Raw genomic sequence first — 17071 nt, forward strand, 5'->3', positions numbered from 1 at the left:
AGAAATGGCTATGTACTTACTTTCTGAGTCAGCATCTTCTCTCTGGCTTCGTCATGTACAGAAGGATTCCATGGAGAAAAGCTTTTAAGAGACAGAAAAACAGTAAACTGCTTTCGTGTCACTAAATTTATATAAATCAGTTTTTCAATAATTAAGCCAGGTCCCCTAATACATAAAATTTAATAAGAAATAACACTTCTAAAGAATAATTTTTTACATAATCAATTGTCAACATGTAGTTTTAGTTGCCTAAATGATTTTCTCACATAACCATCCCTTATAGAACACTTCACATGGATTATCTCATTTAAGCCTCACAACAACCCCCTAAATAACTATTATTTAAAGATGAAGAAGTGAGGCCCAATAAAATTCAGTAAGTGGTCTGGGTCACTAAAACTAATAAAAAGCCAGCCAGCCAGTCCATCTATAGTCCCCTCCTCTTAACCAATATGATATGCTGCCTCCCATGCAGTGTACCAGTCTTGCCAAAAAGCTAAATCAAGTCATCAGTTCTCAATACTCCTCCAGACACCCTTCCCCAAGATTAAATATCCTAGCGTTATAGGAACCCATCATCTCTGTTTCCCTCCTTTTGAATGTCAGTGGGGTTGTGGCAATTCAAGGGGGAGCTCCAGCTAAAACTGCCAACTGAAAAGAAAAGTCCTGTCATGTAAATGAATTAGCACATTTTAAGGATTCTTTGGAAACCAAATTCACCAAATAGCTTGCTATTTGCACAGTGATGATGTGATGCTTTTTGTCTAAGAGCCCAAGAAGCACCAGAAATCGAGTTGGAATCAAGTTATAAAAGATTGTAGACTAACAAATTACACATGTTGCTTTCAAACCCCCATTCTAAGAGAACACCTGGAAAATGGAAGCACAGTACTGCAAAGTGCAGTTATCCAAACAATGTACCACTTACCTAATTGCATAGGGGTCCTCTATTTTAGGCTGGTCAAACAAACGAGCAGTGCTCATCTTAACACTGTCAATCACTTTACTTTTAAAGAGCTGAACATCTTTTTCATACCTGTGTTCAAGTTTAAATAAAAACGTTACCAACTTACTCTACTTAGCTGCATTTTCAAATTTATTTTAAATAACAAAGCAAAAGTAACATACAGTACTGCAGCCTCTGGGTTTAGGGGGTTTGCGGTATCAATCTTGTAGAAAACTCTCCTTGCATACATTAATACTTGCCAAATATGATTATGGTTCCGCCTAAAGGGAAACATAACATGATTACTGAGGCTTCCTCCTACTGTATTATATCACTACAAGAAACACTTGTTTACTAACCTCCATTTTGCAAATGCTCTCTTCACATCCAGTTCACCTGAGGTGGGATCAACTAGCGGGTGAAAGACGGGAATATCAAACACCAGGCGCTACATTTAAGAGAGACATATCCTTTAATGGAAATAATGGAGGAACACATTCAGCTTACCAGACCCAAATAGAGAGTCATAAAAGGAACTGCAAGAGAACAAGGCAATCGTGTTGTGAAGAGCCTAAGAGTTGCCTCAATAAGAACATTTAACGACTACTTTTACCATTTTCCTGTTATGCTGAATTTTACAATGAAGGAGAAAAAAGTCACTCTCCTTCCCTACAGCACTGTAATCACCATTCCCATGGTAAGTGCTGTCATACAGCTTCCACCCTCCCATATACACCCTGAGCAAAGAAACAAAGCTATAGGCAGGGTGACTGGATGGAAGATGCAGCAAAGCACAAAAATCCCCTGGAAAGACTATACTTGGTAGACAAACTTTCTGTGAAACTGAAATCATAAAAGTATTGGGTTAGGAAAAGAACTCAGAAATCTTTCTAAGCCCTTTAAACCCTCCTCATCTATAAATGAAGCCAGAACTATCTTCCACTTACTGGACAGTCGCCATCTGGGTAGTTATCGGGGATATAAACTGTAAACTTAAATACACCGTCTTGATAAAGTCCATGCCGGATGAATATTACTCCAAACCACACTGTAGAAAAAAATAACAACTGTTAACGCCTAAGTTTGTGTCAGAAGAACCAAATACATTATTAAGAGTGAATCCTCATCTTACTTAATGCAGAGCGATAAGATGGCTGCACATAGACACCAGGTAACTTCTGCTTCACAACCAAGGTACTAAAATAGAAGGAGCAGAAAAATTAACTTGTATGGATGTAAATGAGACCTATAGATCAAACCATCCCACAACCATTTTTCAAGACAAGGAATCATCCCCCAAGGGGCAGCTGATGCTCAAACCAAATGAGGTATCACCACTCTCACGTGACACAGCTCCTGAGTGAGCACTGGCTCTGCTCACTGTCCTTTTACTGATTTCATAACACTCTTACAGCAAGATGCAGGAGCCAAATAAAGGGGCTCAGAATAAGAAATTAAAGCCAAAAAGGGATATAAAAAGAATTGAGTTTTGCTCCTAGAAATCACAGCTTCCCATAAACATCATCTTGGAAATCAACCCATAGGTAATTCTAAACTATGCAACTTGATTTACATTCTGGGCATTAAATCTGAGGTAAATGAGAGTATTTGCAAAATTCCTATTTTGCTTGTGTGACTATAGATGATAAATCTTACATATCCACACTTAAAAGCAGTCTTTAAATGCAATTTTCAGTAATTAAGAATAAATTAAAATTCCATGGAATTGCTCTCACTTAGGTGTCATTTTAAGTTTCAATCACCAGATCATACAGCAGAGGGCACTTTTTAGATTTACAGTATTTCCTAATGAAGGCAGGCATCAGTGTGAGGCTCTCCCACTGTACTCTGCTCCCAAATCTACTCCAGACTCAGACACTTAACTCTGTGGGCCTTCCTGGGGAGTAGTAAATTATGGGTGCTGACAACAAGGTTTAAGACAAGTGCACTGAGCCAAGGCTTCACTGCCTTTTCTGGGACCTCGTTTCCCACTGACAGCCATTCTGCTCTCTTCCTCATGACCACAGCTATTAAATAAGTATGACTAGGACCAGACCCTGAGAAAAACAATGTTTACACAAGGCATTAAAACACAATAACCTACTGTGATCTTGAATTTTATCAAGAAGGAGCTTATTGGCCTTAGTTTATTGTTTTTATTACCTATTTATGTTGTTTATTTTAAACCATGTTTTTAAAAGTAGTTATCCCATTTTTAAGTCATTAAAATTCAATATGTCAGTATCAGCATGATTAGCTGATCTATGCACTACAGTGAGATTTGCCAGAAAAGGCAATTTTGTGTTCTGATACAGACAGCAGATTTAATCGCCACAATAGAAGCCTGTTCAACTTGCTGCCCAGCTTCAAACACAAGGACTCAATTTATAAAACTGCAGGGACTACTACTGCTTCCAAATCACATCAGCCAGTTACAGTAGTGCCTCAGATCCTGTCACCATTATATTAGCATGTTGGGGGAAAGATCAAAGATGCTCTAAGTAAATTCATAATAAATGAATTTTTAATGATGGAAATTAGGAATTCTCCAATCTGCCCTTGTAATGAATTATCAAATCAAATGCCATCTAAACTCACTTGATAATTGTGCCTCTAAAATGGGCCAGGCGCTGTGTTATCACTACTGATGTCCAGCACAACTGCTCACTCCTTCACTCTCTAGATTTGTGCAACTTCAGTCAAATTACTGCCTAGTTCTGCCTTCAGCGGCCATAAAAATAAGAAATTCCCCTTCTAATGACAGATCTTCAAATACATGAAGACAGCATAGTAAGTACTTCCTAAGTTTTCTCTTTACCAAGTTATCATCTCCAGTTCACTCAACTGTTGACCCTTAAGGTCTGACTTCTCCCTCCTGAGACCATCTCCTCAGGTGATATTCAGTCTGTCAGGACGTCTTCTACAAGGCAATGACTAGGATGAGGCACAAACCTCCCGAGTCGTCTGACTCAAGAAAGAATAAACTGCTACCCTCCTAGTGTCACACCCTCTATGAAAACCTCTTCAGGAGGTGAATCCCCCACCTCATAGAAAGTTCAAAAGGAATATCAAAATTAAATAAGCTCCTAACCTACTACTATGGTTCTCAATAAACCTTAGTTTCTTCCTCCTTTTGGTCACCAAAACTATGTGGGAAATTAAAGCACACATCTGCTTTTAAAACTTATTTACCCAAACTCTAAATAAGAATCATACTTAAAGAGGATATTTAGATAACACCACCTAGGTCTTGGTTAAAATAGACTGCATCACCAGCACTAGCAGCCACAGCTCTACATCATTAAGGCTGCTAATGGGGGGAGTTGAGCTTTAAGATTGCACAACTGCCATTTACTGAGTCCATCAGAATAAATTTCTTTCTTGCCTTCAGGGATCATCCAAATTTAACAAAATAACTTGCTAAAGAACTTACAATTCTGCAAGAAGAGAATATTCCAGGTAGAAGGGTCCATAAGAAGCATGTGTGCCGTTTGTTGACTGTGCTGCTGGGGCAGGAGATGTAGGCTTAGTTATGGGCAAAGCATTTTTGGGAATAGAAGGCAGCTGTTTCTTTGGAGCAGTGCGTGGAGGACTGGTTTTCACATCCCCTGTTAAAGACTTCTCTTCACCATCAGATCGCTATTCAAGATGAAGTTATGAGAGCAACTGTTAGGATGATTCATAAATCACAGGAGTACAATCTTAGCTCCAAGACCTTTAACAAGGACATTCTAGCACCACAATCAAGACAACTCAAAAATTCTGGGAGCAGGCAGGTCCTATAAAAAGTAGAGCAAAACCCAAAGCAAGCCTAAAGTGTGAGGAAAACTCTTTCATTAGCTGCATCTTATAAGAATATTTACAGAATTAAATGAACCCGAGAAAGAAATGGTTTTCTTGGAGGCCCTAAAATGGGGGAAAGGGGTTACTAGGAAACAAGACAACTGTTCAAGTTCTAGAAAAGCCCCCTTGCACTTAGATGCTCTGGAAGGTCAGATGCTAAGAAGCTCAACATGATGTAAATAAATGAAATGAGCCACTACTTGATGTCATTGGCGCTTGGGTTAGAAACAAAGAATGATGCTATTCTCTCATTTGCTTGAGTCTAATTTTGATCTTGTTCTTAATGGCTGTGTTTGAATATTTGGAGTATCATCAGCATGAACTGTCCTCCTTAGTCAAAGACAAATGTCTAACAAATGAGTCAGAAACTAAACTACCATCTCAGAGGTGTTTCCTTGGCTCTAGTACAACCAAAGGCTGTTTAATTAGCCGTCTAAAAAATGTATATCATGTGCAAAGAAAAAAACTATGATTAATAGTGGTATTCTCCTCAAGGGTGGAATTATAGATGGTTTTAATTTGCTTTTTTCTGCATATTTTAAGCTTTCCTAAAATGAAATATACTATTTTGCAGTAAAAAATGAAAATTTTATTTAGAAAACTTAAATCAGTACCCTGAGGTTTAACTTGATCATATTGGAGTGGCCCCACAAAGCTTCTCTAACTTCAGAATCTGACTTTCAGTAGAGGAGAAAAACTACTCCAATAACATGTCATGAATTTCACCATATATTAATATAACCTAAATAAAAATCTTAGAACTGTGATTACCAGAACAATTTCAGTTGCACACAATCTCAGTCTCAAAAACTAACAAAATAATTATCAAAAGCAAAACTAGAAAAAAAACAATTTTGTTACAATTACAGAGGACCTTAGCAGAAATTAGTTTGACTTCTATTCTAGCCCTCTTCTCTGACAGAGAAGCAAATGGGTTTTCCCATCTAAATTTACTGACTATACTTACTTTGCGTACAGAACTTGTAGACATGCTCCAGAAAGGGTTCATAACGTGTACTCCGAACAAATAAATTCAACAGTCTGTGTCATCAAATTATTCCGTCCTCAGTATTCACTTGACCTTAAAAAGAGATGAAGAAAAACATAAAAACATACCAACACCAACAATTAAGACCTCTAAAATGATTACGAACTAAATCTCACACTCTAAATAGTCCCTAAACAGAGAAACAATATAATGTTATAAAAAACATATAGTTATAAACCTAGAAATGTCTACAGGCATCTTCAGATGCCTCCCTCTTCTGGTTCCAATCCACCCCACCCCAATCTCCAACCCCCACCCCCACCATCCTTAGATGCCTACAGGAATCTGTGTACTAGGTTGCTGGCCATGGCTCAAAATATTCAGTGATATAGTTTGGCTCTAACACTAGAAGTTCAGAAGATATGGACTATTAACAGCTGCTACTGGTATGCTATCTAGACATTTAATTATTAGAAAAGACAAGTTCAGAATGCACAGTACCCACAAATACAAAAGTTGTATCATTCACTGTTTTCAGGGTTATGGGAACAAAGGATGAAAATCCAAAATGGCTGATTTAAAATTGCCTCAAATGACACTTAGTAGTCAAATAAAAAGCAGAGAGAGGATAAAACATGCATGTCTCAATATTCAGGTAACTGGGTCCTGTAGGAACCATCTCCAAGAAACTGCCTTTTTCAAAATATAGAAACTTTGTAGGATTGGGCATTTATGGAATTGTTGCGCAGTACATACAAAATGAAACAGAGGAAAGCAAAAGACACATTTCAGACAGATCTTCCACCAGAAGCTTCAAGTAGTGGACAAGAAAACATGTCTCAAAGGTCAGAGTCAGTGGGTCATTTACTAAAAATACAAAGGAAAAGAAGCAAAGCTGAGCAGAACAGCAATTTATCTGCTGTGGTGATGGCCCCTAGGCTTTATCACGTTTAAAGCAGAACGCCTCTGAATTCCTATTCAACACAATCCAAAGTCTAAGGTTAAAAGGGTCAAAATTTAGCAACATTTTACTAAATTCAGAAGAAGCAAATCAGTAGAAAACCATATGCCAAATGTTCCTAAGCAGCAATAATTTTGTCTTCTGAGTAGCCCATGACTCCCATGGGTAGTTTCTCCCATACCATAACCCAGTGCCTGTTATTGCTGCTTTGCTTTGCAAGAGACAATTCCACCCAGTAATTACATCAGAGGAATGAGGATTCTAGTTCTTCCACTGACCTGTTCACTTACCTCCAATGAGGAGCAACAGCTCTGCAAATCAACCTTTAAAGGCGAATGACACAGAGGAAAGTAGCTGGACATAAAAATGGGGGGTTGGGGGAGAATGCTTGTGAAAACAATGTTGGTATTCACATCAGTAGTAATGTGTAGTACCTCCCTGTTATCTTGAAAAGACCTGATTTAATAGGGGACCACCCACTTCCTGGATCCCAGTACCTTCTTGCGTAAATTTAGTGGGGTAGATCAATCACCTATAGTCCCTTCCAGGGCTAACACGTTATGATTCTATGACTTTGCCTTTAAGAATAAAATATAGGAGGTTCTGGTGGCTGCTGCCCAGCTTTGCAATCAACTTTCAAAATCGAACGTTTCCAGCAACAATATAATCACTTGGAGAAATAGTGGCACACTGTTTGGGAATAACTACACCATTCATTAGATTTTTTTTGGCCGTAATCGAACCCGGGTCTCCCGCATGGAAGGCGAGCTTTCTACCACTAAACCAGCCGTGCACCACCACTCATTAGATTTCGAAGTCTCTGCACAGTATGGCATTATCCAACAGAAGTGCCACAGGAGGAAGACACAAGACGCATCTTAGTCATCTGGAAACATATTTAGACTTTCTGTTGGCTATAAGAACAAAACATTTTTCGTACAACTGAGAAAGTATCTTAGGCCTGTACGTAATGACCCATACAGGGCAGAAGCCTAAACTAGAAACTAGCGCTGCTGTTTCTATGCGCCATAGTGCCAGTGCCTCCATAGGCTCTAACTTAATACATCACCCCGAAACGGGCCTAAAAAATTCCATGTTAAGTGTAGACAGTGCAGGGTCCAAGAAAAGACGAAAACGGTCCCGGATCGGCTCGCCAGAGACAGGCAGGACGGGCACCGACCCGCATCCCTGCTCGGGGCGGAAACCCGTCTCTATGCACGCAGAGTATCTAGACAAACCTGTCTGGATGCGTTGCAAGGTGGGGGCCACGTCCCGACCTCCCAGCTACCTCCAGGCCAGCCCAGGGCCCGCGAGTCCCGCCAGTGGGGGGCTAGTAGGGGGGTTAAGGGCCCCTGGAGTTTGGCGACGACCTCCCCCCAGCTAGGGCGCAGGTTCCAGGCCAGTAAGGGCGGGCCGGGCCCGTCTCCTCCTTCAGGCTGGCCCGTACCAGCTCCCGCCCCCGCCGCAGCCCCCAGGGTCAGCCCCAGCTCCACCAGCCAGTGCGCAGCAGGTGCCTGCGAAGGCTGACAGGTGCCCGGCTCCGCCCCCGTGTCCCTGCGCGGCCGCCGTCGCTGCGGCGTCGCCAGCGCCCAGGAGGGCAGACAAATGCCGGGCTTAATGACGCCAGGGGGCTTCGGCTCAAGGACTTCTCAGCACTCGCGTACCTACCAGACTGCTTGCCAGTTCACCGCTTTGCCTTCAAAGCAGTGCTTTCGGCTGCGGAGCGCCGTCGCCGCGCGACAGCATCTCCGGCCGCAGCACCCGCCCGGCCCCAGCTCGCTCCCGGCCCCGCCCTTTCTACCCCTCGGCGTCGGGCCCCGCCCTCTCACCCACGCCCCTGGGCTAGGAAGTTTCCGCCCCAGCCTCCCGACGTCAAGTGGTTCTCATAACTGCCCGTCAAGGACGTTCTTCCGGGGGCGTTGGGACGCTAGCACTCAGTTCTGCCAATCAAATCCGCTCCCTTTGGGTGGAGCAGTACTTGACCCTCCCCTTGCGCCGCTCGGTGCGAACTGTCAGTCACAGAAGTATCGGCCCCTGGGGGGGGGGGGGGGGCAGGAAACAAACAAGCGCCTGGCCATAATTGGCCACAGCGTCCGTCAATCACCATGGAGACCTACACAGAGTTTTATTCCGGCTGGCAGCTGCAGCGATTCAGTGTTGCTGTGACTGCGGGATTTCTTGGCTTGGGCCTGGACCGAACCGGGGCGGGGCGGGGCGGGGCGGGGAGCTGGGCGAACGTCCCTAAGTAAGGGGATTTGTGGGCGACCCTTGTCGACTGCGTGATCATCCCGGTGCCTGCCTGCCACCCCTGTTCCATGGCCCCCGGTAGCGACGCGGGGTCCGAGAAAGCTACCACTACCTCACCCGGGTCCCAGGCGGGTGCAGAATGGGAGGGGCCGAGGGATAGCTGTCAGATTGGAAGAACACTTTACGCACGGTCGAGAGATGCCCGTTTCCTTGTCAACGAACGGAGGAGCCAAGGGAGCCCGAGGATGGGAGCTAAATCCCCACAGTGAAATCTTTGGCACAGGCGCTGCCAGAGGAGCTTTTTTAAAATATACGTCATCCTAACCTATAGAATCCGAATCTGGGGGCGGTGAGTACCAGGAATATACATTTTTAACAAGCTCCCCTCCTGATTCTGGTGCACATTGATGCTTGAGAACCTTTCCCATGGCAACGATGCTCTTGGCCCAGTGTGTGTGTTTAAATCCTCTAGCCCTCACTTTGTTCTGGAATTTTTTTAGCATATCTAGCCCTTCACTGCTCAATAGCCTTCCACGGGGGGCGTTTCATAGTGAATAAAATCTAAACTGAGTCTGCCTTTCATGGCACACACGGTTCTGTCTCCCTTCCGGTATTCCCGCCTCATTTCACAGTTCTGCCTGTATCCAGCCTGATTCTGCGAATTTGCTATTGGCTTTCTCACCTCCAGGACTTTTCTCACGGTGGTACCTCCTCTTGGGATATCCCTTACAAACTCTGATACTGAAATTCTAATCACCCATCAAGTTGTCTACCCCTTCTCTAGAAACCTGTGGCACTGGCTTTTGGGTCTCTGCCATTTAGCCTAACTCAGAGGACAAGAAATATTCTCTAACCAGACTGCTCACTGAATTTTTGGTTGCCTCTGAGATTCTGGAAAATGACCTACTTGTTAAATGGCAGGAAACCAAACATTCCTGATATTATTCTCAAGGGTTGGTTCTGAAATCCTGCTTCCTCCACCAGCTGAAAACACTCGTAAGCCACTTCCTTTTGTCAGTTTGAATACACTTAGGAATGTTATAATCCTCTTAATATTAGTCTCAATTCGTATAAAAGGAAAGACGAACAGGAAATTCCTTCTTGTGGCCACAGGTGGCTCTCCTTGGCACCGCTTGAGCCAAATTCATTTTCTTTGCGGCTCATTGTCTCTCCCAAGCTTTTTTCCTGCCCTCTTCTTGGGCAATTTCATCCCTTTTCCAGGGCTTTAAATCTCACACCAAGGACTCAGATACTTATTTCTCCAGCTCAGACCTCTCCTCCAAGCTTCAGATGCATATATCCAACTGCCTGCCACTTGACACTGAATGTTTCAGACACCAATCAGTTAGATGCTTTTTAGCTGCATCTGCCAGAAAACCCAGCTCAAACTGGCTTTGCAAGGAGATTAATCTCACACATTAGGGTAGGCTCCAGGGGTGGCTCCCCAGGCTCAGGCACTGCTTTCTTGACAGTCTCTGGGATTGCACTTTCAGGCCTGGAGCAAGCAGCTGTTGCCTGCCATTCTAGGCACATCCAGACATGATAATGCCTAGCAGAAAGAAAAAAAAAAGGATCCCTTTCTTCCAATGGTCTCTTGAAGAGTAAGACTGCCTTTCCCAGAAGCTCCTGAGAAGAAGTGCTCTCATGCCTCAAAGACCAGAAATGAATCACTGGGTCTCTGTCTACCTTTAAACCAATGAAGGGCAAGTGAAATGAGTCTACAGTGTTTTGGCCTGAGTTAATCAAGATCTACTCTGGATCCCTGGACTTGAAGCAGAGAAGTGACATGATCAGATTTGTATTTTGAAAAGATCACTTTGCATGGAGAACAGATTGTAGGGGCACAAGAGTAGGAGAGCATTTGGGAAATCATTGCAGAATTTCAGGCAAGAGAGATTGCATGAACTTGGTGGTGGAATTGGAGAAGTGAATGAGTTTCAGGTATTTAAAGTGTGGAATGAATAGGATTTGGCCATGGATAAGAAGAGGGATGTATCCCAGGCAATTCTTGGATTTTGGCCTTGGCGTTAAATAGATGACGGGGCCCGTTTACTGAGATGAGAAAACAGAGTCCCATTAAATAGGTGTGGGGAGCGTGGAGAATGGAGAAACGAGTTCTATTTGGATAGATCATGCTTGGGCGTTTCTACAAACATTGTTGCTTGCCTACGTGATATCCAATTGCTCTTCCTTCATTGCTGACAGAATCTTGATTTTGTTGAGGAGTCCAAGCCCCTCAAGTCCAATGGTTCCCCACTGCTCTAGGGCAAAACCCAAACTCCTTACCATGGCTATGGACCCAGCATGGCAGAGCCAGCACTTGTCCATCCACCTGCCCCTTAGGCCCAGCCACCCTAGCATTTTTGCAGGTCCTTGGAGGCGTGATGTTGCAGGTCCTTGATGCCCTCACCACAGAATTGTGCCCTTGCACTGGGTACTCCCTTTGCCTGAAACATTTGCTTTTCTCCCCTTAGGCAGATCTCAGTTCAAATATCACTTCCTCAGAGCAATTTTCTGATTATACGGGGAATGAGTGGAGTAGCATCACTCACTAGGCAATAAGTTTCCTGAGGCAGGAATCCTATCTGTTTTGCTCTCCATCATCTCCCCAGCATCCAGTGTGATGCCCAAATAAACATTTGACAAGCAAAGGACAGAGCAATGAAAGTGTATTTGAAACACCTACCAACTTACACGCCTAGCTCTGCACCAAGAAGATAGCTCATTATGAAAATCAGGACCGTTTTAAGAGAAATGAGAAGGTAGCCTCTAGATAACATTTAAAATATTTTCAATCACTTATGACATTTGTTACTCTAAATTTTTGGAGCATATCTGATACCACATTTGTGTCAAAAGATTAATTTTGTTTCAGGACTTAATAGATAAGTGATCTCTATGAATCTTCAGGACTCTTGTTCATGTTCTAATCAGCATAATGTTCACTAAAGCCATTCTTCTTTTGGTCCCTGGAAAATTTATTGTAAAAAGCAGTTTAGATCACAGATTTACTATTAAAAGACTTTAACAGAAGGAAGGGGCAAAATGAGGAAGGTTAGTTGAAATGTTTATCTGTGTTTTACACACAGCCATGCACACATATACCAAGGCTGTTAGTTCCAGCCATTTGCCCCTAAAGCCTTTCCTAAAAGGTAGATTCCTTACAGCATGGACGTATCACTGATTACACATATCACTCAGGATACACGAGATGATTATTTAGCTATGCATTTATTTTCATATGTCCTAGACAAAATATAATCAACACATCAAAACCATGATTTTTCATGGTTAGTAATGTTTATGACGAGGCCAAACTAGGCATTTAAGTTGTTTTTTTTTAAGTGAATGGATTGAAGAAAGGACAATAAATAATTAATAGTCCAATAATTAATAATGACCTTCAGAAATGGAAGAAATCATGAATCCTTGAGAAATTTTGAACTTTGAGAAACATCGCTACAGAGGCCTAATGGGGCTTCTGTCCTCTCTGCATCCTCGCCATTCATTTTGATTCTCACTCCTAACATTACAAATGTGCCCCCGGTTTTGGTCGCATCTCATTTTCTTCTCTACTTTATTCTCCATAATTCCCAGCCATTTAAGGGGTGGATGGAGGGAGGAAGGGATGAAGGGAGGAAGGGAGGGTATGAAGATTACAGCATTTCAAAACACAATCACAGTAGCTGATAGATCACCGTGAACGTTTATGTTTTATGGAAAAACAACCAATGTTCAGTGTTTCTGCTCAGACAGGGCTGAAAAAACAGTGATCTCCTTTCATAAATCTAAAAACATTTTGAACATGGCATGGCACTACGAATAACCACTTGCTCTCTTAGCGTGCTATTGATATACCAGTGGCCACGAAAGTGAGTTTCTCTTTGATTGACATTATCTTTGGAAAACCACCTCACTCTGCAGTTTCAGAGCATTTGAAAACAGAATAAAGGCTGTTCTAGTTTGCTTGCTGCTGGAATGCAATATATCAGAAACGGAATGGCTTTTAACAAGGGGAATTTAATAAGTTGCAAGTTTACAGTTCTAAGGCCTAGAAAATGTCCCGATTAAAACAAGTCTAAAGAAATGTCCAATCAAAGGCATCTAGGGAAAGATACCTTGGTTCAAGAAGGCCGATGAAGTTCAGGGTCTCTCTCTCAAGTAAGACGGCACATGGTGAACACAGTCAGGGCTTCTCTCTCGGCTGGAAGGGCGCGTGGCGAATACGGCGTCATCTGCTATCTTTCTTTCCTGGCTTCCTATTTCGTGAAGCTCCCCGGGAGGCATTTTCCTTCTTCATCTCCAAAGGTCGCTGGCTGGTGGACTCTCTGCTTCATGGTGCTGCAGCATTCTCTGCTCTCTCTGAGTCTCTCATTCTCCAAAATGTTTCCTCTTTTATAGGACTTCAGAAACTAATCAAGACCCACTCAGATGGGTGGAGACATGTCATCCCCTAATCCAGTTTAACAACCGTTCTTAACTAAATCTCATCAACCAGGGAGATGATCCCATCACAGTCCCAAATACACAGCATTGAATAGAGACTATTCTACCTTTAAGAAATGGGATCCATATTAAAACATGGCTTTTCTTAGGGGGCATACTTCCTTTCAAACCAGCACAAAGGCTTAAGGTCAATTTTAGCTCAAGTGGCAGATTCAGGAAAAGCAATCCAAAGAGAGAGAGACAGAGCAATATTCATTCATTGATAAATAGTTCAGGGTCTGCTGTGGGCAGCTACTCCAGACTTAGACACACTGCCAACTTATAATACATAAATAGCGACTCACTTAAAGACAGGGGGTGTCTGTGATTTAGGGAGTCCCTCTTCCCAAAGGAAATGACAGTGTCACTATCATTTATTCCCATTTTTTTGTTATGAAATTTTCAGCCATACACAAAAATAACGTGCAATTAAAACGCTTAAACTCACCACCTAGATTCAATGTTAGTTAATATTTTGCCATATTTCCTTTTCCTATCTAGTTTTTTCCCTCTGAAGCATTTCAGAATAAGTTGCAGTCACCATGAAATCCACCCCTAAGTACTTCAGTGCATATGTTCTAGGAGTAAGGACACCCCCTGACAGAAATAGTGTCACAACCTCTCCTGAGAAAAGTCATGATAAATCCCCAGTCTCCTTGGATGCCCAGATCTATTAAAAATGCTCTAATTGCCACATACTGCCTCCCCCCCAAAAAGGCTTTTATAATTACCATTTTTCTCAACCAGGAGCCAATGAAGACTCAGTCATTGCATTTGATTGTTATATCTCTGTAATCGCTTTATTCTAAAACAATCCTTTTGCTTGCCCCTTCTCCCCCCATAACATAAACTCTGTTAACAGACCAGGATGTCCCACATGCTGGATTTGGCTGACTGCTTCCTTGATGGTCAGCCTGATCCTCTATCCCTCTCTCGTTAACTGTCAGGTCTGAAGACTCGATTAGACTCAGCATTTTTTTTTTAGCAGGAGTGCTGCACAGATGACAAATGTATTATGACTCTTTGAGCAACTACTTTAGTAGAACTGCACCCCAACAATTATGCATGAATCAACCATTAAACAGAAATGTGCCTTGAATATCTGGTATCGCATATATTAGAAAATTTTGATGTTTTCTATTGGCTATTTTGGCCATTCCTATTTTCAGCTTTTAGGGCTGACGTACTGTCACTGACTCGGTTCTCGTTAATATCAGTGAGTCAGTAACTCGGACTTGTTCTCATGACTTGGATACTTAATGCTGGTGGAGCAGAATCCTGTCTACAAAAAACTAACAAGGTTCAGAAGACACTAGGTGGCGAGCTGCGGTTGTGGTGCTGGTGAATGCTAGTGGGGAAGCAGCATCCTAGGGACAGAGGTTAATTCATTTCACACTCAGATCTTCGCCGTGTCCTACAAGCAGTGAAGCCTTATTGCAGGAAACCCACTGGTGTAGCCAAAGGCCTTCAACTCTGTGTTAGGAGCGTTCACGTGTTTTCCCTCTTTGATGTGACAAGGTACAAAACATCCCCTTATGTGCCCAAGTGCGGAGAGGGAGAAGTAAAGACGGCTTGCAGGAATTTTAAAACCAGCCACACTTTTGCTTCCTTGGGGAATGCAAGAATGTGAGAATCGACGTAAGGCAAAGAGTCCACCGCTGCTCTTCCTAATGGGTGCATATGAATGTATTTTGTATTTTCCCAGGTAGCAGGCAGCAGCCTCTGGCCCCATTTACTTGGCCCTTCCCCTTCCCACTGACACCCAGCAATCTAATCCCACCCCACCTGCCAACAAGAAGGCTCCGAGGGCTGGGAAGGCACCGGGTGAGTTTATCCCTAGGGGAGTCTGCCTACCTCTGCCTGGGGGTGCTGGAGGGGGCGCCCTCTGGTGGGCAGCAGGAAGAATGCAAGTAGCAAAACGAACTCCCCTAGATGATGTTTCGCATAGAGAAATATTACATTTTTACAAATGTAATATTACAAATATTATGTTTTTAAAAATGCATTTTCTTAAAAAAAAATCTTGAGTCTACGTTTACATTCCTGAAAAAATTCACACCTGAAAGAGTTATTTCCTTTAAACAGGGCACTTTCTGGTCTCAAACAGAGTAGCAGTAGCATCCCTCCCTGGAGGCTGGGGGCGGGGGGCAGCAGGAAGGGGTGGCTTCAAAAGGAACACTGTTACTGAGATTCTCCTCTGCGATCCCCTCAGCACCCTGTGGGTGTTCTCTCGGAGACCACTCCCGGGCTGCCCACCAGGCAAATTCACGCCTTCGGCCCTCAGCCTCCCCCGTGCTGTCTCCCTCACACTCGGCTAGACCCTCTACTGCATGCTTCTCCCACCCCTGTGGAAACTGGGCCTTTGAGTCTTCGTCTCCTAAAATGCAAATCACTGATGACAGTTCAACCTTTCCACACACGCTAGGGTTCAAACTCCTAAATCAAAGCGCTCAGGGTGGAATTTCCAGCGCTGGCCCAGAACGTAATGCCAGCGTCTGCCCTGCGTAGGTGCGGGAGGAACAGGGAGAGGCTGCCGGAGGCCCTGGCACTGCGTCGACACAAGGCCTGCCTCAAATATGCCTCCAAGGGCAGGGCTTATAAACCGGGGTGTGGAGCTTCAGAACCATTTTGTGTTTATGGGGATCCCAGGGGTGGGGCGTCACCCGGAAGTTACAGCCTTCTTGGTGACACAAGTCACTCAAGAGTAAGCCCGTTCCCCCAGGGTGATGCTACCCAGCTCCTCCAGATGGATATTTACTTTCATCCCTGTTGGGGAGAAGCAGCCATGGTTGCAGTGGCCTGGTGGCATCAGCCAGATGGTATCCTGCCTGCAGGGCAGTCCTGGCTCCCAGGAGAAGACCCTTCCCCAAGCCGCCGCCATCACCTTGTCACAGCAAGGGCCACTCCTAAAGCCTCTGCTCCTTTCCCCCTCTGGAACTGTCACAGTCCTTAACAGGGGCCACCTGTGCCAAACACAGCCATTCAGGAAGCTTGGGCTGATGGGAGGAGGTGTGGCTATTGCTTCCTGACCAGAACTATCCTTCAGTAGTGAAGTGCAAGGTCACACACAAATGGAGAGGAAGAGCAGCACAGGGTTACTCTGCAAAACAGAATAATCCCCAAACCATTCACATGCCCGGTGGCTGCTACCGGACCCAGGCCACCGGGCCCCTCACCTGGACGACAGCCGAGAGGGCCAGCTGGGCTTCCCCGCCTTCTCCCAGAAGGATGGATCACGTGACTCTCTGTTCACGCAGACTAAAGGCCTATGAAGCCGCAGGTAACCTAGCAGCTCACCTGCCCCGGCTCCCTCTCTGACTGCATTCCCCCCACCCCTACATACTTGCCCTCCTCACGCCACTCCAGCTTTGCTGGACTCTGCTGTTCCTGGAACATTCCAGATACACACTTGCCCAGGGCCTTTGCACTTTGGGGGATGGCTTGGAGGAAGACTATCAGTATAAATTTGGGGCAGTATAGTAGGGTCCTTCCCTCTGGGTCTGTAGCTGTCTCAAGAGGGGCCATAACTGACTGTCTGTGATTCAAATTAGAGCTTTGTTCACTTGACCTAGAACACTTTTGTTTATACGGATAAAGTAAG

General features: G+C 43.9%; 1 protein-coding gene across 5 annotated transcripts in view; it reads right to left on the reverse strand.

The window, feature by feature from the left end:
* The window catches only part of AKTIP (AKT interacting protein), a 43580-nt gene that overhangs the window by 920 nt on the left and 25589 nt on the right, over positions 1–17071 (reverse strand). The window contains exons 1-9 of one of the 5 annotated variants that reach the window (XM_077132447.1): positions 8568–8787; positions 5757–5870; positions 4380–4585; positions 2079–2143; positions 1894–1994; positions 1306–1394; positions 1129–1227; positions 929–1036; positions 21–81 (exon numbers count right to left, since the gene is read on the reverse strand). In XM_077132447.1, the coding sequence (XP_076988562.1) occupies positions 21–81; positions 929–1036; positions 1129–1227; positions 1306–1394; positions 1894–1994; positions 2079–2143; positions 4380–4585; positions 5757–5798 (771 nt within the window). In that variant the 5' untranslated portion in view covers positions 5799–5870; positions 8568–8787. Of the gene's footprint in view, positions 1–20; positions 82–928; positions 1037–1128; positions 1228–1305; positions 1395–1893; positions 1995–2078; positions 2144–4379; positions 4586–5756; positions 5871–7976; positions 8257–8402; positions 8546–8567; positions 8788–17071 lie in introns of those variants that run through there. The other 4 variants (XM_077132446.1, XM_077132449.1, XM_077132448.1 and 1 more) reach the window with 4 other exon arrangements.

This window comes from Tamandua tetradactyla, chromosome 16, assembly GCF_023851605.1.
Source record: "Tamandua tetradactyla isolate mTamTet1 chromosome 16, mTamTet1.pri, whole genome shotgun sequence".
NCBI classification, from domain to species: domain Eukaryota; kingdom Metazoa; phylum Chordata; class Mammalia; order Pilosa; family Myrmecophagidae; genus Tamandua; species Tamandua tetradactyla.